The sequence below is a fragment of the Myotis myotis genome, unplaced genomic scaffold, assembly GCF_014108235.1.
Source record: "Myotis myotis isolate mMyoMyo1 unplaced genomic scaffold, mMyoMyo1.p scaffold_m19_p_6, whole genome shotgun sequence".
NCBI classification, from domain to species: Eukaryota; Metazoa; Chordata; class Mammalia; order Chiroptera; family Vespertilionidae; genus Myotis; species Myotis myotis.
In genome coordinates this window covers 58460326-58484057 of record NW_023416368.1, presented here as the reverse complement: position 1 = coordinate 58484057, position 23732 = coordinate 58460326, and the positions used below count along the sequence as shown (strand labels likewise).

Here is a 23732-nt window from a genome sequence, read left to right as displayed (position 1 = left end):
AGAGTAAGTGCCCCAGGAAGCAAGGCTGCCAAAGGAGAGTGCCAACAGCCTCGTTCCAATCCCGGCTCTGCCCCCCCCCCCCCCCCCCCGGCCTTTAAGCAAACACGTCATGTCTGGCACCTCTCTCCCCACAGCTGTGAGCACTACTGCGGGCAGGACGGAACCTCGGCCTCCATGAGTGGTGACTGTCTCCTTTCATGCAAGGTCCTGGCATAGAGGGTGTCTTAGGCTTTTTCTCTAAAACCTCCCATAGCTTTTAGCATTTGGTAAAGTAAAAATGTGAAAAATCTCTTCACTTGAGGGTATTTTTAACAAAATTAATGAAAACACAACTAGAAAATACATTAATTTTAAGAATATTTATCTCAAAATACAAACATCTACACTCTCACATTATCTGTATCCAACATAACAAAACTAAGACTCAAAGATAAAAGCTAAGTGTGAAATGATAGAGTAAAAACTAGATAGAAATCTTGAAGGGATTGTAAAAATTACACACCTCAAGACCTGGGCAGCACCCCTTTTCTTGTTTTTTCTACACGTTCGATTTTTATTCCAATTTAAATTTTGTAAATTTCCTTCTTTTTTCTCCTGAAGCTTCTTCTTCCTATCAGGATCTTCTTGCTAAAGAGAAAAGCAAACCTTTAGTTAAGGCTTGAACGGACCAAGCATATCCATTTAAGAAAACCAACCAAACAAACACCACTCTGTGATTTTTTTAAGGCTTTTGCATAGAAAAGTTTGGTTAATCTGGAAAAGAAAGGGGGGAGGGGGTGTATGATTTTTTAAAATAAACATTTGAAGACCAACTTTGTATGAATTTCATAACGTTCCAACGTTGAAAACGGAGACGTACATTTCTCAAACTCTAGTTGGTTTCATTTCCCTTCTTTCTCTACCTCCCTCAACCTCCGCAAAAAGAAAAAAAGAAAGAAAGAAAGAAAAAAGGTTGCCTATAAAATTCCTAAGGAGCAAAAAAGGAAAAACATCTGTTAGCAATTTATGGTCAGCTTGCTGTTAACTTCAGCAGCAATAAATCCCCCAGCCTTCACCTGTTAATTTGGCATGGGCAACTCCCATGAACCATCACTGAAGAAAGATCATGTAAGAACTTGACGCAGGAGTAATTTGTGTATTTACATTTTTATTTGTTTATAGATGAACTTCAGGGGAACAGCCAAATCTCCACAGAATGCTCCAAACGAGTTTAAGCTTTCTAAGTAAATAAGGCAAGGATATGCTGGGTGTTTCCTAAATGTGGTCCTGAAAAACTCACTGTAGCATGAGCTACATGTACAGTTGACCCTTGAACAATGCAGGAGTTAGGGGTGCTGATTCCCTCCATGCAGTCGAAAATCCACACATAACTTTTTTCTTTAGTTTTTAGTATAATACATTTATTTTACCTGGGTTTACAAAAAATTAGTTCATGTTATCTCTGTTACAAAATATGTCAGCACTGAAATAGCTTGGGCTAATATCCATGACTTTGATGTCTCATGGGTATTTCATGGCTAATCTAAACATAATTATTAAAACTTCTAACTCCCCAAAACTTAACTATGAATAGCCTACTATTGACCAGAAGCCTTACTGATAGAGTTGATTAACACATACTTTGTATTTTATGTGCATTCTTACAATAAAATGAGCTAGAGAAGAGAAAATGTTATTAAGAAAAAATCATAAGGAAGAGAAAACAACATTTACAATATTTATTGACAAAAATCCGTATGTAACTGGACCCGTGCAGTTCAAACCCATGTTGTTCAAGGGTCAACTCTGTATTTTATATATATGTAAAAATTATAAATTGTATATATAGATATAATTTTTTTTCATTTGGGCTTTTTCCTCTTTTAAATGTTAGGCATGGTCTATTAATAGGTCCAGGGAAAGGGGAATTCCCTCGTCTTTTAAATTTTTAAATAGCTCACACTTCTACTGTCTTCTAATGCTTACTCTTTCTCTCCCTCGCACCACCTACCCTGAAGCAACGGCACTGTGAGCAGCGGAGGCAGTGGGAGCGTGGGAGCTCACACTGAGACCCCAGGGCTCTAGCGGGTGAGGTCTTTCCAGGAGGAAAACGCCTTCTCACAGAGGCAAATCCCCTGGCTCAGGGAGTCCTCTTCCCATTGACCCTCAGGATTCACATTTCATAAAGAGCAGGGATTGGCTCATTGTACCTTCCTCTTTCAGGAGGTTGGCCCAGAAATCAGAGTAGGAATCCATGAGGTTCTAGCATGCACTTGGCTAACAAACATGACTTGGAAGAAAAATAAAAAGATGTCGATGCCTGCCTGTTACACGTCTGGGGTGTCGAAAGCCTCGTGTATCTATTAAAGCAATATGCTTACTATAATAAAGAAACTCTAGAAGTAAATGAAATTGTAACTGTGCATGTGGTGGGATTATGGGAATTTTTTTCTTCCTTCTTTATACGCCTTTATTTTCTCCCCAATAAATATGTATTAATTTTTTTTTCTGATTCTGAAGGTATTTTTAAAACGTGACAATTAAGCACACAAAGCTCTATTCGACAGGACCTTATGCTAATTTCTCAAATCTGATGGGAAACAGACACAGTACAGAAATCTGATCAGAGACAATCCAGAATTAAACATTAGAAACATGCCATATTTGTGCATGTATTGTTCCCTGTGTATTTCTAACTTGGGGGTGGGGGAGGGTTCTCCTCTCCTGCCCTATCTTGTCCACTTAAGGACCAAGAGAGGCTTTTCAAGCAAGGACCTGAGCCTTTCTGTCCCTCCAGGGTCACAAACAAACAAAGGATCAGTCTCTATGTGGAGTCAGAGACTAACTCTGACACTGGCTGCCTTCCTCAAATCAATCATGTTAGAACTGTCACCAGGTGTAAACAGAGGGTATGCATTTTAGGGCTACGGAGAGGTGGGCTTGGTGGTCAGAAGCATCATCACTTTCTCTGAACATTACAAAGAGTGAACTTTAGAACAGTGCCGGACAGTCTGGACTCAGAGAGGTGAATGGAATGACCAAGCAGCAGTGCCCATGAGCCAACACAGGACAGGATGGGAAGAGGGTGTGAAGGAGAGTAAAAAGCAAGACAACACAGAGGAATGAAAATTGAATGAACGGCCTTTTTCTTTAGCCGTGTGTGTGTGAGTGTGTATGTGTGTGTGTGTGTGTGTGAGAGAGAGAGAGAGAGAGAGAGAGAGAGAGAGAGAGAGAGAGAGAGAACAGGTCTATAATGGAAGCAGCAGTGGAACAGTTTGTGGAATGCAAACCAGAGAAACAAAGCAACAGACTTGTCAAGAAATGAGAGGAAGGATAAAGAGACCATCTGGCTCTCTGCTTGCTGGTGGAGCGGGTGTCACAGGTAGGCAGGCGGGACTAACCAGAAAACCGAGAGCCCATACAGTGTTGCAATTAAGACCACAGTCTCTGAGGCCAACCTGCCGGGTTTGCATCTCACTGGTGCTTTCCGGCTAAGTGATCTTGGGCAAGGAACTTACCGCTCAGTTTCCTGAGACTTCCTCAAAAGGCTGCTGTGAGGATTAAACTGGCTGGCACACAGTAAGCAGTTTATATAAGACTTAGCTATGATCATCAGCATTACTGAATTATTTGGCCTGGCTAAGTTCTCTGATCTCCTGGATAGAAGGGACAATGTGACTGACTGCTGGGTGGGGAAATAAGATTTCCTAAGTTTAATAAAAGCAAAGAAAGAAACCTAAGAAAAGAAATCACAGGCTGACTGCACAAAGCCAATGTATATAAATGAAAGCAAATAAAAAATAAGAGGAAAAGGACAAACTAAGGGGAAAAATTGAATACACTGATAGATAAAGAATTAACAGCTTTACATATGTTCTCATAGAAAATAAGAAAAAACACTAATATTCAATTGAAAAGTGGGCAAAGAACATGAAATGCAAATTCACAAAAGAGCTCTGACCAGTTGGGCTCAGTGGCTAGAGTGTTGGCCTGTGTACTGAAGAGTCCCAGGTTCGATTCCGGTCAAGGGCACGTACCTTGGTTGCGGGCACATCCCCAGTGGGAGGTGTGCAGGAGGCAGCTGATCCATATTTCTCTCTCATGGATGTTTCTAACCCTCTATCCCTCTCCCTTCCTCTCTGTAAAAAATCAATAAAATATATTTTTAAAAAAAATTCACAAAAGAAACATAAAAGGCAAAAATAAAAAAGAAGTGTTCATCTAAAACATTTAACAATAAAGTATATTTTTATGAAAGGCAAATTGAGACCAGCTTGTATCTCCTCTTTCCATTTTGGTTTTAAAAACCTCAACTGCGTTTACCCTGCATGTTCCTGCCTGCAAACTCCAGAGGAGGAGGGGCTGCGGTGGCGGCAGGGCACTGTCAGCAGCGTCGGGCTCTGAGCAGTGAATGGGGAATGGAGTTAGACATTTACGTCTTTGTTTACTTAAAAAAAAATCACTGGTAGGATTTTGGATGGATCATTTTTTACTTGTGTTTTTAGAACTTTACAAAAAATGAAATTTAGAAAAATGATCCCTTTTCCCTAGTAAGAGATGTACCTCCAAATTTAAAAAAGAAACTCACAATCGTTCACTTATCACACTGACCAAGACTTTGCCCAAAAAAGTGCTGCTGAGAGCAGAGTAAAACCGGCCTTCTGGTGTTTCGTGCATGGGGACAAAAGTCACTGCCACCTCCCTGGGAAGCAACCTGGCTTCTTTGGGCCGCCTGGTGGTCAGTGCACATCATATCGAGCGGTTGAGCGGCCTTAGTGTCCCTCCACGGCCCCGGGAGGAAGAGGCAGGGGAGTGTCTGCCTCTACACACTGCTGACCTGGTGCAAAACAACAACACCCAAACCCCAAGCTGAGAAGTTTACATAACACTAGAGGCCGGGTGCACGAAATTCATGCAGTGGGGAGGGGAGAGGGAGGAGGGGAGACAACTACAGGGCTCAGCCCGGCCTGTGCCCTCTCGCAGTCTGGGAGCCCTCGGAGGATGTCTGACTGATGATGGCTTAGGCCCGTGCCTTAATCAGTGGCTCTTCTCTCATTCTCCTCTAGAAAGCTAGAACAAGGAGGGATCAAGTATGTAGGCAAGACTTAGGAACAAAATCGTTCAACAGAGTGTTATTTATGAAAATAAAAAGTTGTCAACAACTTTATGTCCCACGGCAGGGGAACGGTGTAGGTTATGGCATAAATGACAGAATGCTATGTAACCCCCCAAAACAAAGCTCCTGTTCATTCCTGACATGAGACTACTTAGAATTACAACATTATAACAAAGCTACATAAACACAATAATGATCCTGCATTTTTTACAATTTGCAAAGAAATGCAGAATACAGAAAAACGTGAAAAGTAGTTCATTTTGGATAGATCTTTTCCTTCCTTCTTTGTGCTCCTAAGGCAATCATGAATGCCTTTATTAACCCCTACAGTGCAGGGGAGCGCGATCACACTCCTCCTGTCTTTCGCCAAAAGTGCAGGGAGCGCTATCAAAGCTTCGAAATGGCGTCCAGTTCTAAGTCTGCTTTTATTAGTGATGATGATATTGCTAAATATGTCCATGTAGTAAAGGTTTCCTTAAGTTTTTGAATATGTAACTTCATTTACTTGTGATTCATAATTTTTTTCCTAAACTGCTGTAAAATCAGCAAAAATGCCTTGGCAATTTTAGCATAGTTCCTAGGATACTGGTTGGCACTCAAAGGGTTAAGGGGGAAAAACTGCTTGAAAGAAAATAAACAGCCAAGGCAAGGGTCAAAATTTAGTCTGTGGCTCCCAAGTCTGGGCTTCAACCTTCTTTGCCAATAAATCTAGAGGAATGATCCTATGTATTATACAGATTTATATAATTTTCTAAGCTGCAAAATTAGACCCTAAGAATACGCTAGAAAAACAAACAGTGAGCAATGTACTTGGGAATGTGTTTACTGAGAATGATTTTCTCCAAACCAACAATGAAATGGAAAGCATACTCACGCATGGGGTTTTAAAGGAGAGTTAGTTCTACAAAACTGGAGGTGAATCACTGAGCCAGCAAAGAAATGATAGGGGAGAGCCCCCATGCAGCACCAGCAAAATCCATGGCCTTTAACCACAAAGCACAGCCTGTGTCCCCCACATCCCCGGACTCCTGCATCCTGACTGTCCAGCTGGCTAGGTGGATGCTAGCAACAGCACCTCATGGCACTGTTGCTCTGGGCCACCTCCTTCTTGTGGCCCCCAGACTGAGGGGATCTGAATGACTAGTTCCAACTGCTCCTCCCAGCACGAGACTGTGGGACTGTAGAGTCAGCACATCTCAGCTTTGGTTTCTACCTCATTGCAGGCAGCATCTGAGTCCCCAAGGCCCATCCCGAACCCCATGCAACCCACCTAGCCCAAGTCAGTGACTGTTACCGCTCCTGCAGGCAGGCCCTGTCTTCATCATTTGCCCTAGCTTTACCCGTACCACCTACTACTGTACCTGCACCTTCAAGCCGTCCGTAACTTTAACACTGCAAGGTTCAGACTCAGGCCCTAGGTGTTCTCTCTGCATACACCTCAGAGAATTCAGGGTCACCCTTAAATTCTAACCTCCACAGGGCCAACTCCCCAGTGGCAAGCTCCGGGGCTGACTTGCCATGAATGCTCTGGTTCCGTATCTCCGTCTGTCTACTCTCCTCTCTCACATCCAAGTCCAGCCGCCCCTTGTCAGTAATGATCACAGTCGGACCTGTCACTTCCTCGGTGCTTACTCTTCATCAGTACTTAGGAACTCCCACTACGCTGAGCCCTTAACCTATCAACTCATTTAATCCTCACAACCCTATGAGGTAGGTATACTATTTTATGTTAGTATTATCATTATATTATTTTTCAGATAAGGAGACTGGGGTGTTTAATTTGTCTAATGTTATCGAGCAAATAAATGATAAGCTGGGGTCAAGCCCAGGAAGTCTGGTACCCATTTGCTTAAGAATAGTTTCTCTTGAGAGTAAAAGCTAGCTGATGTCTCCCCCCCCCCCGCCCCCCGCACCCCCCATCCCCACCCCCACGCCAAGTTATTTCAGTACCTCCTGTATAATTAGAAAATAAATAAATTTTCGGGACACATCCAACTCACCCGTTATCAATGCAGTTCTAAATGCCTGATAACCAACTTCTTTCAAATGGAGGAAATAGACATGTACAGTTACAGCCATTACACAGACAGCTGCACTCTAAGTCTGAAAAATGGGTACTATTCTAATAGGCAAGAAAAAAGGAAGTACGGACCTCGACAGAAGGCATGTCCTGCTTCTCAGAACACACGTCTTCTTTCGACGCTTTGTGGATCTTCTTTTCTGAAGAAGACTTTGTGTCAACCTTCTTCAAAGCTTCACAATTGTCCACTTCATTCTTGACAGGCACTTGCTGGTTATTCCCTTGAATGAATAAAAATGATTCCATTTCTAGCTCATTATTTCCACTCACATTTTCCACAGTTAATTCTCTTTGCCACACCAATCTCATTTAATGACATTTAGACTTAAGGATTGGTTTTGACATCCCCAGTGTTCTAGAAACTTATTTTGTTTACAAGTAAAAAAACACTTATATTAAAAGTTCTATGAATAGTCTTTAAAGAGCTCAAGGGATAAGAGGGAGGGGCACACCATTATTCACCGCAGCAAAATTCATAAATGCCAAAAGATACAAACAACCCAAATGTCAATGGGCAGATGAACAGATAGATAAAATATCGTATACATACAATGGAATATCATTCAGCCTTAAAAAGAGACGATTCCTTGCACAAAAATGTGAATATACTTAACACTGCTGAACTGTACACGAAAAAATGGTTAAGGTGGGAGGAAAAAAGAAATTCTGATACATGCCACAACATGAATGAACCTCGAAGACATTATGCTAAGTGAGATAAGCCATACATTCCTAGTACATGATTCTACTTGTTTGTGAAACCTAGAATCAACAAACTCATGGGGATAAAAAGTAGAATGTTGGCTACCAGGGGCCGAGAGGAGGGAATCCAGGTAATGATTGTTTCACGGGTATAGAGTTTCTGCTTGGGATGATGAAAAAGCTCTGAAAATTGGTGATGAAGATAATTGTATGACAAAGTTAATATTCTTAACATGCCACTGAGCTTTATAATTTAAAATGGTAAATTTTGTGTTATGTATATATATATATATTTTTAAATATATTTTATTGATTTTTTACAGAGAGGAAGGGAGAGAGACAGAGAGCCAGAAACATCGATGAGAGAGAAACATCGATCAGCTGCCTCCTGCACATCTCCCACTGGGGAAGCGCCCGCAACCCAGGTACATGCCCTTGACCGGAATCGAACCCGGGACCCTTCAGTCCGCAGGCCGACGCTCCATCCGCTGAGCCAAACCGGCTTTGGTGTGTTATGTATATTTTACCACAATTTTGTAAAAAGTTGGAGAGAGAGGGGTCAAGACTTGAGTTCTGGTCATGACTCGGGCACTAATTAGTTTTATGATCAAGTCAGTCTCTTACACTGCCTGAGCTTCAGTTTCCTTATTTATAAAATGAAAATACCACCTTATCATCCTCCCCTCACTGACGGTTAGAAAGAAAACACCAGAACAGATATAAATGGGCCACCATCAAAAGCCATGTGAACTGTTCCAGGGCAGGTCCTTCTGCAGGGAATGCCCAACTGCCCAGTGAGCGGTGCCCAGAGGCTGAGAAATGAGCGGGAGGTGGATCCTATGGCCAAGGTTGGTGCTGATAGAAACCTCATCTGAAAACATGATTTTTCCATTTTTCTTTCAAATGACTGCCTTAAATAAAAAAAATAAAAAAAAGTCAAATCAACTGCAATCCTATACTAACTGGCCTCAGTCTTCTAACATGAAACAAAGTATTTCAAAACCTCCTTTTTTTCTTTATCTGAGATTCTCTGATACCTTTGCAACCTAGGAAAGACTTAAATGACCACAGTGCCAACCTCACAGCAAAGCGGGCTGCAGGCTCGGGGGAGATGACCGCCTGACCAGACACCAGCAGAGGCTCCAGCGGGCCGGCCCTGTCGTGGGAGCTAGGGCAGGGCGGCTTTCTCAGAGTCGGAAATTCTGAAGCTACAAGCTAAGCTCGCTCAGAGCAAGACACATACATTTTTTAAAATAAGTAGAAGGTAAGCATACTGTTATTTTGTTAACAAAAACTGCATAAACATTGCATCACTATAAAAATGCTGGGGAAGCATGAATCCTCTACAACACGGACTGGGTGTCAGGCATGCACAGAGGAAAAGCATGCATCCAGCATCATGAAGGAGCAGAGGAAATAGCCAGGAGCAACGGAGATCGGGTCCAAAAGGGAACAGGAAATCATAAAGGCATCGCTTTGGATTCTGGAAGCCATAAGCATAAAACAGAATATAGATAATCTCTTTAAAAAATAGTACCATTACTCTCCTCGAGTCTTAATTCATGGAAAAATGGATTTCCTTCTGTTTTCTTCAGGCCAAGAATAGCACTAACAGTATCAGTCATCAACATTTCTTAGGAAAGATCAAATGTAATATTCAACACTAACCTTCCCCCCAACAGGGTTAAAGCAGAGACTCTTAGGAAATTAATAATGCCTTCTGTGAGGACAAGAATCAGAAAAACCAGATGAATTCTAAAAGCAACTTCTTCTCTAACTCTTTGAGAAATTCTAACATGACAATTTGCAAGAACTAAAAAATACCGTGAGTATACATTTCATTTAAAATAATGGAGCCATGCCCTAGCTGGTTTGGCTTAGTGGATAGAGCATCAGCCTGTGGACTGAAGGGTCCCAGGTTCGATTCCGGTCAAGGGCACGTGCCGGGTTGCGGGCTCAATCCCCAGAAGGGGGCGTGCAGGAGACAGCCAATCAATGATTATCTTTCATCATTGATGTTTCTATCTCTCTCCTTCTCCCTTCTTCTCTCTGTAATCAATAAAAATATATTTTAAAAAATAATAATAATGGAGCCATGCCCGATCAGCGTGGCTCAGTGATTGAGTGTTGACCTATGAACCAGGAGCTCAGGGTTCAATTCTGGTCCGGGTACATGCTGGGATTGCAGGTTCAATCCCCACTGTGGGGTGTGCGGGAGGCAGCCAATCAATGATTCTCTCATCACTGATGTATCCCATCTCCTCTCTCTCTTCTTTCCTCTCTGAAATCAATAAAAGCATATATTTTTTATTTTTTTTAAATATATTTTTATTGATTTCAGAGAGGAAGGAAGAGGTTAGAGAGAGATAGAAACATCAGTGACGAGAGAGAATCATTGATTGGCTGCCTCCTGCACACCCCCCACCGGGGATCGAGCCCGCAACCCAGGCATGCGCCCTTGACCGGAATCGAACCTGGGACCCTTCAGTCCACAGGCAGATGCTCTATCCACTGAGCCAAACCGGCTGTGGCTAAAAATATATTTTAAAAATAATAATAAAATAAAATAATGGAGCCAGTCCATAGTATCCTACAGCATGTTTACTTAGAGTATTACACAATTTTCTTAATTTATCTCACAAAGTAAGAGTGTTTGAGCCACGAAGATAAAAAGAAAAACACAAATAGAACAAGGAACAAGTAAACTCAAAAAAATAACTGCTTAAAGTTTTACTATATTAAATCTAACCATATAGTATATGTGGAATAAACTGCTACATACCCATTTTAAGCTGTTAGTATCTGCAAGTAAATGAGACTACTTTTTTTTTCAATTTCTGCAAATATTGGTATTTCAGAAATTTTGAAGGCATGTATCTAATTCAGTGAAAACTTACACGTTAATTTCGAGGTATAGGGTATTATTAAATTTAAAAGTATATTACCCTTTGCATTATTATAAGCAGAAAGCAATACTATAATTGGCTAACTATTTCTCTTTCACGGTGCTGAGGCCAGCGGCAGTGTGTCTTTAGTCTTAATTCTAAATCTCTGCTATTCTGATCCTACACTTAAAATAATAGTTATAAGCACTTGAAAAGAGACACATTTGAAAGATCATTTACATTACACAGGAAGCCCTACTTTTGTCACGTGATCTAAAGACGCCGCAACGTGGAATAAATGTTTGGAAAACATGGGTGTTTCCAGGCGTTTGACAGGTTGATGCCAAAAGAGCAAGTGTGTGAAAACAGAGCCTTGAAGAATCTGTCTCTCCCCAGTGCCACAGCCATGGCATTTCGCAGGCACATCTATCCACACATCGGACGGACACAACAGACCACAGAAGCAGCACAAGCCCTTCAAACTCGGGTTTTAGGTTTGTGTGAAGTCAGCCCATGTCAAATATGCAAGGCCTAAGTGACACACACAAGAGACAAGCCTAGCCGGACTCACCCCCTGATTTCACCCTTCACAAACATTTGTGGTCTGGGCCTGGAGAGTGTCTGGGACAGAAATGGAACAGTAGGCATCCCACCGGCCCCGCCACAGAACACCCTCCGACAAGCTACGCTGCGACTTTACGGAACAATCTGGTTGAGTACACTGTCCGGAGGGTGTGCTCACATGCCAGGGGGAGAGGACACAGGGGACAGTGCTGACCCTGCCGCCAGGAGTCCACTCCAAGCATGAGCACTGTTGCCAGGGAAATGGTACAAACAGGTTGGAACGAGGTGTACCCGGAACACAGGTGCCCAAACCAGGTTCCACTTGGAGGACTCCAGCTTCCTTTCAAACTGGAGATGGAACATTTAAAATTCAGCTGGGGTTTTTTACTAAATGCATAAAGCTCATTAGAGTTAGCCAACCCATAATACTTCAGTACTTTCTCCACAGTCTCAAGGAGCGAATTATATGTACCTGTTTCCAGATTAAAAAGAGTCAATGACCTTAACAGAAAAGTGCAACTTAACATGGTCGCCCTGGACAAGAAACATCAGCACAGGCTTTTATTCCAGAGGCCAAAGGCTTCGGTTAAAGCTCAGTGACAATTTTATATGTAGCTAGTCTCCCGAGTCTAGTTTTGCTTACATTTTCATGGACTGTATTTGCTATAGGAGGACGACATCTGTCTCCTTTTAACCAAGGGACACAATTAGAAAGAAGAACCAGGACAAGGAACAAGAAGAATCAAGAAGAACCAGGACAAGGAACATGAGATGGAAGCCGCTGTTAAATACAAAAAGTTGGTTAAGTTTTGTTCATCCAGAAACACTTTATGGGCTGGTTAACTTTTGCAAACAGAGAGGCCAAGATAAAAACTAATTAGGAAAAGGTGTCCCTACCCTCCCAACAATAAAATATGATATCCACTCTCTCTAGACACAGGTACTAAAGTTACCTTCTTAGTCACGACAGTCTAAAACCTTGGTGCCTTGTCCTAAACTTTTCAGCTAAGAAACCGTATGTTAGCGTGTATACCTTTGCTAAAACTGTGCATGCGAACGAAAAACTCAGCATCCACAATTAAAACTCAAGTCACTGGTGAGAACAAATTCCATTTAAACCAGACCAGAGACACACAGGAGAGAAAACCATCAAGGAGGAGGTAAAGATTACCGTGATTTCTCCTGGAAACTTCTGGCAAGTCTGACTGGTACTGAGGTGAGTTTCTTGGCAAATGGTTTTCAGGTAGTTTCTTCGAGGTCTTCAGAGGACCGAGTTCTCGCTCCTTGAGCTCAGCTATGTTTTCTGAAATTTTAATGTCCGTTTCCTTAGGAAACATACATGTTTGTATTCCCTCCTTCGTATGACATTCCGAAGAAGTGTTATTGACAACAATTGTGTTTTTCAGTGTGTTTTCCTCTTTGTTCAGTAAGTTTTTGGGAAAGGTTAAATTCTTTTGAAGGTTGACGTTGATGCCGCTGGCATATTTGAGGTTTGTCCAGTTCTCACCCATTATATCGGTGCACACGTCCTCTTTAGCGGTAGCCAGGGAGCCGCCCAGGCTCGCCGTCTGTTTGTCCTCGGCAGCCAGGTTGGCAGTGCTGGCGACCGACGCGCTGGGTTTGTGTTTGCTGTAATAGACTGAGCACTTGTGCTTCTTCTGAGAGTGACCGTAGGTCGCTGGGCTCCTCTTCGCAGCGTTCTGCATCCTGCTCTGTGGAGTGTTGACCGGGAGGCAGCTTTTCCCTCTGCCTTTGTCAGAGGGGCCGTAGGTATCGAGAAAGTTCTTGCAATTGCTTCTGAATCGAAGAGAGGGAAAAAAGCACTTAAGATAGAGCCACACGGAATAAAACACTACCTGTCTGTTTTTGAATCCACGAGGGAGAGAGGTAGCAATCAATACTGTGGGGACTGAGTTCTACCTTGCTTCTTCTAAAGCTCCGTGAGTTCAAAATACTATGTCCTTACAGGAAGTCTATCGTATAATTAAAAAAACATGACAGCTGTCACACCAGGACAAAGAAAACTTTACGAAACAAAGTTGGAGTCAAAATTTATATTAAGTTAAAATAAAATTGGAAATCAGTGCTATCAAAGGCGAGAAACAGCCCCGCCTACACACACGCCACAAGAATCCTTACTTGTGCGAATGGGAGCCGATACCCTCTATCGGACTGTTGTTCTGCGGCGAAGAGGAGCCCGCATTCTGCCTCTGTCTTGTTTTCATGAACTCCATAAGGATGTACTGTGCTTGCTGGAAGGCTATTAAAATCACACCTAGCAGGGACAAACTGAGAAAGAAAGCAACAAGACTCATCGTGGCATGGTTCTGACGGGCATTCAAAAACCAGATTTATTCTAGAAGAGCAGTGAATGGTTGACAGATCATGTCTAAAGTTACAGCATTAAAATTCCAGAAGATATGTGACATCACCATTTCTGACATTTCTTAAAGACTGAAAAAACCACCCACGCTTTTAAAAATGTGCATATTTATAAGTCTGACATTTCAATTCCATTTTAAAAGATGCTTCCAGGATAAAATCACTCTGAAAGGATCGTTGTGGTTTTAAATTTCCATTGCCATGGAGCGAATAAGAGTACCATTTAGTATATCTCCCACCAGGACTGCCAATGAACATACATGGCTCACAACTGTCTATTTGACTTGTAGGTCTTACTGTTCATCTACTGTTATTATATTGAAGCTTTCCAGTTACTACTTTCTCTACTTCATGTATGTCAGGGTTCTTTAAATGATATAAATTCCACTCAATTCATATGCTTTGATTGCACGTAGGCAACATAACAAGTTCACGCAACTCGCCTGCCTGGCTCCTCCACTCAGTGAGAAGACAGTGAAAACAGTGGTAGTTTACCTGACAAAGAAGACCGTAAGCCTCCAAAATGACTCCTCCCAGCTGGGCCCTGGAACCACGTCGGCACACAAAGGCAACAGGTGATGAGGGAGGGTCACATTGAGAGTGAAGCGAAACTCTAGGTCAGCCGCAGTGACGAGAGTCAGCTCACGAATGACCCAGGAAGAGGTAAAGTCTGGAGTAAACCTGGTGACAAAAGATTCACCTTTGTAAACTTAAATTTTAGGCACAAAACATAATCATCATCGTAGCAAAATTTCTTCCTTGTACAAGATACTTATATAAAAACAACCTAAGATATTTTACCAATGAAAAAAGGTTCCCCAACCCACTTGACATTAAAAACATCACAAAGCTTTAGTGAGGTTAAAGCTCTATGCTTACACAATGCTGATATCTCGAGATGTGTTTGGGGGCAGGGAAAACTGATGGCAATCTAGCACTTCGAATCCATAGCCTTGGCAATTATACCCATTGATTTTCAGAGACGTCACAGTTATAGGAAGTGGTCCGATATTCTCAACTTTGAAGTTCTTTGTAATAGATAAAATTTGCTTGCTGTCTTTCAGTTCTAGTGAGGATGAAAAGTGATAGTTATTACATATGAACTGCAAAATTGATATAAAATAATTTATTGCAACAATGTGCACATTATTAAAATGTTTTCAAAAATCAATGTAAACTCAAAGCATGATCTCTATCTACTTTCTTGAACAGTTATAGATTTTGTTATATTATCAGAATAAAATAAAAAGTACTTACTTAAATTTTTTAAGTTAAACAATCAGCCTAGGTACCAAAAGAATAAATCTCTTTTTTTTTCTTTTACTTATTAAAGGTTAAGGTTAAAAGTTTATTCTTCTCAGAAGCCAAATCATTTGGATTTACTACTAGCTCTACTCACCCTCTGCCCCCTGAGACCCCACTCACACTGAACGGGGGGACCAGTTAAGAGGCTGTGTGTGCTGCTCTGTAAAGCCATCATGGCTACTAGAAACACAGTTCAAAGACCCACTATGTTAAGGGGAAGTAAATAATTAAATCCTTACAAATAAATGAGAGCACATTTTATGTTTAAAAAGAGAAGAGTCCTCTCAATTTAAAAATACTCCTATAGCCCTGGTTGGTGTGACTCGGTTGAAGGTCATCCTGTGCACCAAAAGGTCGCTGGTTTGATTCCCGGTCAGGTCAGGGCATACACCCAGGCTGCATGCTCCCTGGGGTGCATTCATAGGCAACCAATAAATGTTTCTCTCTCTCCCTCCCTCTTTCTCTAAAAATCAATAAAAACACGTTTTTTAAAAATCCTATAAAATTTATAACCCACAATCTAATATTTTATCTGGTTCTATAGGTTTTACATTACTCTTTAATTCTCTCTCTCAAGGTCAGCTCAAAATGAATGAATGAATGAATGAATGAATGAATGAAAAATGATGAAAAATTTTTAATGCAAAATGGCTAATACATCTTTTCAAAGTCAGTGTTCTTTCAGCATAGCTTTCTAAATTAAAAAAATTCCCATCAGGCATTAAACCAGTGCTATAAATTATCCAACAGTTATACTAACTAGCCTTCTCCACAGGAAACATATTGTTACATAAAATGCTTTAAATGTGTTCCTGAAATTAAAAATGATAACAGGAAAACAAGAATTTACCAGAAACACTTTACATCTTATTTGATTTTTGTTTTAGTTCCTCAGAAAGTTCTTGAAACTAATAAAAGTAGCTCAAAAGCATTTAATTTAAATATATGCATAATTTAGAAATTTTTAATGGAACGTTTAAGTAAATTTATAAGTCTCCTTGTTCAGTACAGTAGCCAGTAGACACATAAAGCTACTTAAAGTAAATTAAAAACATTTAAACTTGACTTTCTCAATCACACTAGCTCTATTCTAAGCACTCATCAGCCACACGTGGGAGTGGCTGCTGCACTAGACGGCAGAGACGCAGAACACTCCTGTGACTGCACAAAGTGCCATCGGGCGGCATGCCTGTAGTCTTCTCTCCACCACTTGTGATTTTCTAGGTTAGGTAGCCGATAACCAAATTAACAGGTTCATACCATTTATCCTAAACATCAGACACTATGCTAGTAATTTAGCAACTGTACTTTCCCCCTCTATATCTAGTATATTTAAGTTGACTATTGTTCTAATTGAGTGATATCAGCCCATTTAGGCTCAGATGTTTGCCTTATCTAATTATTTGCCGCGACACAATGAATTTACTGGAAACATTTGAAAAGAAGCTTCCAAGAGAATCCCGTTGCCGCTGGCTTTCGCACCCAGCCCGTCTCGCATGGGGACTCACGTCGCCGGCAGTCCATCAGCGTGGACTCGGGCACCTTAAATCGGAGCGAGCCTCCTGGGCCAGGCAGTCTCCCGCCCACTTTCAGCAACTCTCGCGCTCCAAATCCTTCCACGGCAATCATGTCGATAACAGTCAAGTTATTCCTTTAAGGGAAAGGAGATACAAATAAAAGGCATTACAATAGAGTCACTTGTACTTAAATATTCCTAGTTAGCAAAAACATTTTTCCTGTTTTGAGAAAGAAAATCCATTTAAATAGTGTGGCCTCTCCTGACAAGCACAGAACAGAACAAGTGGAATACAGCAAGAAGGAGTGAATGATCATGATCCCTCTTCAATGTCAGCCAAGAACATAAACCAGCCGTGGGCAAACTACGGCCCGCGGGCCGGATCCGGCCCATTTGAAATGAATAAAACTAAAAAAAAAAAAAAAGACCATACCCTTTTATGTAATGATGTTTACTTTGAATTTATATTAGTTTACACAAACACTCCATCCATGCTTTTGTTCTGGCCCTCCGGTCCAGTTTAAGAACCCACTGTGGCCCTCGAGTCAAAAAGTTTGCCCACCCCTGACATAAACCCATGTATTTTTAATAACCAGCCACCAGGGTGGTGATCCGACCTCCAAGAGAAAACAAACAAACAACGAAGTAAATTAGGAGGCCACAGAGAAACACTAACAAATACAGACAAATGCATAAAAATTATTCACATGGTGAATTAAGGCGTTTTCACAGTATTTGTGACTATGAGAAATTCTGCCTTAGGAATAATTCTCGAAGTAAAACCCTACTGTTTATTCTGAACTGAATATTTAAAATATTATCCCACAAATAACATATATCTACTCAAGTTCTTATTAAACAGTAATTCAGACTAGTTTTTGCTTTTTCATGAACTGAAATTATGCTTCCTAGGATGAAAAGGTGAAGTGGAAATGATGGTTAAATGATGCAGATTGACCGAAAGCCAGTCATCATGAATGTAAACACTATAGAAACAGAGAAAGAATTCATTTCTCATTATGCAAAATACAGTTATCGTCACATCTTTATTAAGTGATATTAGGTGATTGGTATTGTTTACAGAAAAATACTGTGTATCAAAACGGAAACCACCAAAAATAAATTAACTACTATAAAAAAATTTAGGTTTTCTTTCGGAGTCTGGGATAGTTTCATCTGGCATGAGGTGAAGTTTATATCTATACTTCCTACAACCTTAATTCTTCAAAAGAAAATGGGTTTAAAATGAAACACACCATCATCAAAGCATGAGGAGTCTTAGTTAAAATGCCTAAAAGAACGTTTAGTCCATTTTCTGTTTAGTAGCATTCACTTGCAGAAGAACAAATACATACAATATACAACATACTAAATAGATTCCAGAATAAGAAAGTTGTTGCCAGATGATCTGACACTAGAAAAGCTTAAAAAAAATAACTAAAATGTCATTTATTAAAAATTAAATTTGTGCTAGACTTCTTGCCAATGCAGAGAAGTCTAGATCTGCATTTACTGTCAATTTTTGAAAGAAGACTCTCAATAAAGACTACCTAATGATGAAAAATAATTAAGAGTGGAAAACATTTAGCTGCTTAAATCAGGGAGCAATATAAAGCTTGTTTAAAAGGAAGGGGAAAAAAGCAGAAAGAGCCAATGGGCTCAAATAAGCACTTGCCCTTTGGGGCCACAGAGAATTCCAGAAGCAAGGCAGACAGAAATGAGAGTGATGTACATCCAAACACTGTGGAATGAAAAGTATACAGCAGCTTTTTAATTATTCTTCTGAGCTAAGACAGGGAAGTAAATGCCTGTATGTGTGCCGTGTGTATGCATTTGCATGTATTCTTGTGTTCTGCCCTTTGTGACAGAGTCAGTGAGACGCTGAGTGAAATGTGCTTCTCCTCATGGAGGGAGGGGCCCACACTCCCTACTGTACAGGGAGGGAACTGAAGCAGGGATTAAGTGTGGAGCCTCAGGTCGCCTCTCTTCTCAGACCCTGCCTCTTGCTAACACGCAACACAGCCTTGCCACCGAAGGCCCGACTGAGACGGACATGCTAGCACGTAGCTAAAGAGATCATGTATTCCTGAGAGAAAAAATTCAGACAGACAAGCCAATGAGCAAGAAACTCTCCAGGACGAGGGGCCACACCTACCGAATTAGAATGAGTGAGGTGACTTTTCCATAGTCAGCTGGCGTGAAAACTACACCGACCCTTTTCTGTGCCAGAGGCTGCAAATGGAAGTGGAGGCTGCCAAACCTGGATCCCTCAGAATGCATACCCTGCAAATTTAATAAGTGCAATTCAACAATTCCTGTAAGGCAAGCTTCTGTCTTCATTGTGTGCATTCTAGAGCATGGACATGATTGCTTTTCTTTTCATTCCCAGGTGTGACCACCCTAATCAGCCTGTCGAACTGGTTCATCCCGAGAGTTCACACCAACAAACAGTTACAGCTGAGAAGTCCTGGCGGCGGCTGCAGGACAACCCACACGGATGCCGGACAGGGGGCTTGTTTCCTGGCTTGGAGAGGAGTGGGGGCTAGAAGCCTTCACTGTAAAGATGGGTTGAGTGGAACACGTCACTTAGAAAACAGACCCAACAGCCTCTACTTGAACACTAGAAGGGTCTGAGCAAACCATCCACCCACTGCTGCCTGACCCCAAACTCTCTTCCATATTGAATTTAAGTTTGCATAGAGACCATCTTTATTATATTTAGTCTCTCCACTCTGAAGACCTTCATTTATGCACATTCTCCTTTATTCTAAGATTTTTATCTTTTTCTGGATAAATCTTGTGGTCTAAATTTAATATTCAAGATTTAGTTCTTTGTCATTTTCCCTCTTTACACATTTTTTTAACTCCTCACTAAAAACAATTGATTTCTAAGAGCTATAATCACATAATCTGCATAGTAATATTTCTCTTTTTTATATTTCTAATTTTTAAATTTGTCTTATCCTTCAATTGTTGCTAGCATTTCCTATCCTATCTGAAAGAAGAAATATTGATGGCATTTGATTCATTTTCATTAGAATTGTAAGCTTCATGAAGGGAGAAATCCTGCTTTATACATACAATAGGAATATTGAATAAGAAGCTGCTGATGTGCCCAGCCAGAGTGGTTCAGTGGTTGAGCATCGACCCAGGAACCAGGAGATCACAGTTTGATTCCTGGTCAGGGCCCATGCCAGAGGTTGTGGGCTTGATCCCCAGTAGGGGGCATGCAGGAGGCAGCCAATCAATGATTCTCTCTCATCATTGATGTTTCCCTCTCTTTCCCTCTCCCTTCCTCCTTCTGAAAGTCAATAAAAATAAGATTCTTTTTATTTATTTTTTTTAATGTTGGTCAACCTTAATTTTTTTTTATATATTTTATTGATTTTTTACAGAGAGGAAGGGAGAGAGATAGAGAGTTAGAAACATCGATGAGAGAGAAACATCGATCAGCTGCCTCCTGCACACCTCCTACTGGGGGTGTGCCCGCAACCCAGGTACATGCCCTTGACCGGAATCGAACTTGGGACCTTTCAGTCCGCAAGCCGATGCTCTATCCACTGAGCCAAACCGGTTTCGGCAAGATTCTTTTTAAAAAGCTGCTGATGTTTAGTATTAAAGTATAATAATAACAGCACCATTTATTAAATGTTACTTATATGCCAGACGCTGGAATGCAATAAGCTTTATAAAATGCTGAGCATTCCATAAACCTTACTGATTCTTCAAACATTTATACTATGGGGGAGAGAGAGGAGGCTCAGAGAGGTTAAATAATTTGCCAGGGTCCCACAGCAAGAACATGTAAGAATCTGGATTCAGAACCTTGCGTGTCCAATTCCACGTGGTCTTACCCAAAGCAATTACATCTCTAAAAGCAAACCACACAATTAAAATACAGGCCCCTTTCTTTACATCACAAAGAGTTCTAATAAAAATTTTAAGTTAAATTTTTAAGTGTCTCAAAGGCATAGACACTGACTATTCTTTTTGTGAATGTAATAGTTCCCTTTATCACAAAAGGTGTCTATTTTTAGGGGAGGAATCTTCAACGAGAGATTAAAAACTTTTTCCAAGGAGTTATACCAATCTGAATAGAATACTTCTACGTAAAAGGATTGGCATTATTTCTGGAATTTCTAATCACATTTGATTCAATTCCAGTGGGGCAAACTATCTCTTGGTATTTGGACTAATTTACCTTGAACAGCCCAGGGAGACTGCTTGGGACAGAGCGGGACAGGCTCACTAAAAAAAACAAGACCACGCTACCTAGACCACTGACAAAGAGGAAGGAGCATCTATTGTTAGGTTGTTTCCTACAGCAAATAAATCTCCATTCAAAATCTACTTAAAAATGCACTCTGATTGGTTTAATTTTAACTTAGTTGTGATTGGTTTAATTTTAACTTAGTTGGAGGTTCTCTGTGGTCTCCCTCTTCCTGTTATTCAAGTTACTCTAGAGCAGCGGTTCTCAACCTGTGGGTCGCGGCCCCTTTGGCGGTTGACCGACCCTTTCACAGGGGTCGCCTAAGACCATCCTGCATATCAGATATTTACATTACGATTCATAACAGTAGCAACATTACAGTTATGAAGTAGCAACGGAAATAATTTTATGGTTGGGTCACAACATGAGGAACTGTATTTAAAGGGCCAGAAGGTTGAGAACCACTGCTCTAGAGCTAACAGTGTATCTTTGGAGAGTTAAGTGAGGAGAAAGAAGAAAATGCCCAAGGCAGTTAAATATGTGTATTAGAAATACACAGGGTGTCCCCCCCAAAAAATGTATGCACACTTTTAATGGCTGATAGCTCAATTTTGAAAACGAAATGTATTTTAATAAACACTGCCTTTGTAATCATTCAAAGTGTGTATATACATTTTGGGGGACACATGTAGTTGTATACCTACGTGTGTTTACATGTATATGCGTGTGTGTTTTTAACAGGGGCTCCACTTCTGAGTGGATCCACACACAGAGAATGCCTGTAAGGAAACAGCGCTACACAAAGAGCCACGGAGTGAACACGAAGGCACGGCTGCCAAGAACCCCGTCAAACAACATCCTCGCCCCATGACATGTTTCTTCCTGCTCCGAAGTGTTGGCGCGAGACCTCCTGAGCCCCCAGGCTTGGGAATTCCAGAGTCACCCTAACTCACAGATGAGGTGACTGTCACAGGAACTGAGTGGCTTGCGAAACACATGAAGCCAGTTCAGCAAGAGAAGATCCTTTTTTGATGTATTTATTTTTATCTCCTCTTGCCCTAAAAAGAATTTGATGGCGCCAAGGAATCTTAAGAGAATTATAATTCTGGGGTCTCAAATTTTATGGTCTTCTACATAGGCCTGATTTCAATCGCTATTTCTTCACTCACGTGAATCCAAATCATCAAATTAAAATGATCTATGGGCTAGGAACCATGGGCTCCTGTTGCATTCATTAATTGGGAAAATCTGCTCTATATACCAAATGCCTGGAATATAAAAATGAGAACGCCACATATATTACAGAAAGACACTTGAAACGTGAATCAGCGAGGCCCATATGCCATGTGTCTAGTGTGTAAGCATTGTTTTTTTCTGTTTAAAGACGACACCCTACCCGGGAAGGGCAAGCTTTGGTGAGCTGGAATTCACCAGTTGTGAAATTAATCGTCTGCATGTCGGCGCCAAACCTATAAAGAAAAAAAATGTTTAAAATAGCATTTAAGTTGCCAATAAAGAACAAAAGGTGTGTGCACACATATATATATTTTATATTTGTGAGCACATGTACTTGCACATAAACTACTGTGTCCCAGCCCCCGCACCGTGCCTGTCATACGGTAAGTGCTCAATGATGTGGGCAGCGCGGATGGGAATGTAAAGAAGAATATGGTGACAATGACAAAAGCTCAACCTGTGAAACGATTATTTTCTCTGAATGGTTCCTAACTATGGAACCTGACAGGAAGGGACTCTGAACCAAGGGTCATTTCATCTCCTGGTTTAATGTCCAGTGGACATTTGGCAATGTCTAGAAATATTTTTGGTGTCACAGCTGGGGAGGTCCAACTGGCATCTATTGGGTAGAAGTCAGAGATGCTGCTAAACAGCGTCCGAAGCACAGGCCAGCCCTCCCCCTGCCCCCGACAGAGAATCATCGGGTCCAAAATGTCAATAGTGCTGAAGTTGAAAACCTTAGGATGAGGGTAGGTCCTACTGAACCCAAAGGAAGAAACACTCTAAGCAAAACTGTGATTGTGCGAAAATAAGATATAACAGACATGAACTAACAGTATCCTCATCGTGCCCTGTTTAACTGCACTAGATTGAAATATACCAAAACACTAAACTCATGTCTTATGTGAGCCAGATTCTAGGAGTATTTGTGAAAAATTCATGATTGTCAAGGTTCCCTAACCAGGAAAAGTATAGTCTGCAGGGAAATGGACTTGACGTAGTAACCCTGAAAATGCCAGGTAACAGACAGAATTGGTAATTGCCAACAGGTTATATGCACCAAGGGGCTGGGTGCCCAACGTGCACGGGTTAATACTGAGTGCGCCCACCTGTAGAGTCCAGGCGGCAAGCAGGAAGGACTTGAAATAATTCCGAGTCTGAACGGTGTTTCCCAAACCACCCATCAGAAAGTCTTACCATTTGTGGAGCAGACGCACGGCAGCCTCGGGCTTAGGGTACAAGGAGAGAGGCAGCAGCTGCAAGGACGCCGGCAGAGAGGACGGGTTCTGCACCACGAAGTACTTCACCTGGACACGGGAAAGGAAAATGAGCACCCGGGGCGGACCCAGCACCACCCCTGCAATATTCCTGCGAAGAGCTGCATGACCTGAATGTAGTCACAAGGAGCCACCACACAGATCAAGTTGAGGGACGTTCTAGGAAATAAATGGCCCCCACACTTCAAAAATGCCTATGCCATGGAAGACAAAGAAAGGCCGAGGCAGGTTACAGGAGAGGAGAAAGACTTGACCATGCAAGGTAAGATCCTGAATTGGATCCTGAACCAAGGGGGGAAAACGGCTATAAAGTATGTCGTTGGGATGACTAGACATTTTTGAATATAGACCAAACATTAGATAACATTATTAGGATTAAAGTTACCCTTTCTAATTTTGATAAGTATACTCTGGTATTTAAGATGCACCTGCTCTTAGGAACTTTACACTGACACAATCAGAGGGAAGGGGTATAATGTG

At 41.3% G+C, this 23732-nt stretch overlaps 1 protein-coding gene across 10 annotated transcripts in view; it reads right to left on the bottom strand.

The window, feature by feature from the left end:
* Window positions 1-23732, bottom strand: part of TMEM131L (transmembrane 131 like) — a 145604-nt gene that overhangs the window by 12692 nt on the left and 109180 nt on the right. For 9 of the 10 annotated variants that reach the window (XR_004968301.1, XR_004968302.1, XR_004968305.1 and 6 more), the window contains 10 exons: window positions 23173-23282; window positions 22136-22208; window positions 18685-18812; window positions 16522-16664; window positions 14588-14774; window positions 14204-14389; window positions 13466-13615; window positions 12498-13123; window positions 7248-7396; window positions 503-627 (listed from right to left, as the gene is read on the bottom strand). Coding sequence is in view for 5 of the 10 variants with exons in the window: in XM_036313895.1 (XP_036169788.1) it covers window positions 503-627; window positions 7248-7396; window positions 12498-13123; window positions 13466-13615; window positions 14204-14389; window positions 14588-14774; window positions 16522-16664; window positions 18685-18812; window positions 22136-22208; window positions 23173-23282 (1877 nt within the window). In the remaining 5 variants the exon portion in view is untranslated. The remainder of the gene's footprint in view (window positions 1-502; window positions 628-7247; window positions 7397-12497; window positions 13124-13465; window positions 13616-14203; window positions 14390-14587; window positions 14775-16521; window positions 16665-18684; window positions 18813-22135; window positions 22209-23172; window positions 23283-23732) is intronic. The other variant, XM_036313894.1, reaches the window with a different exon arrangement.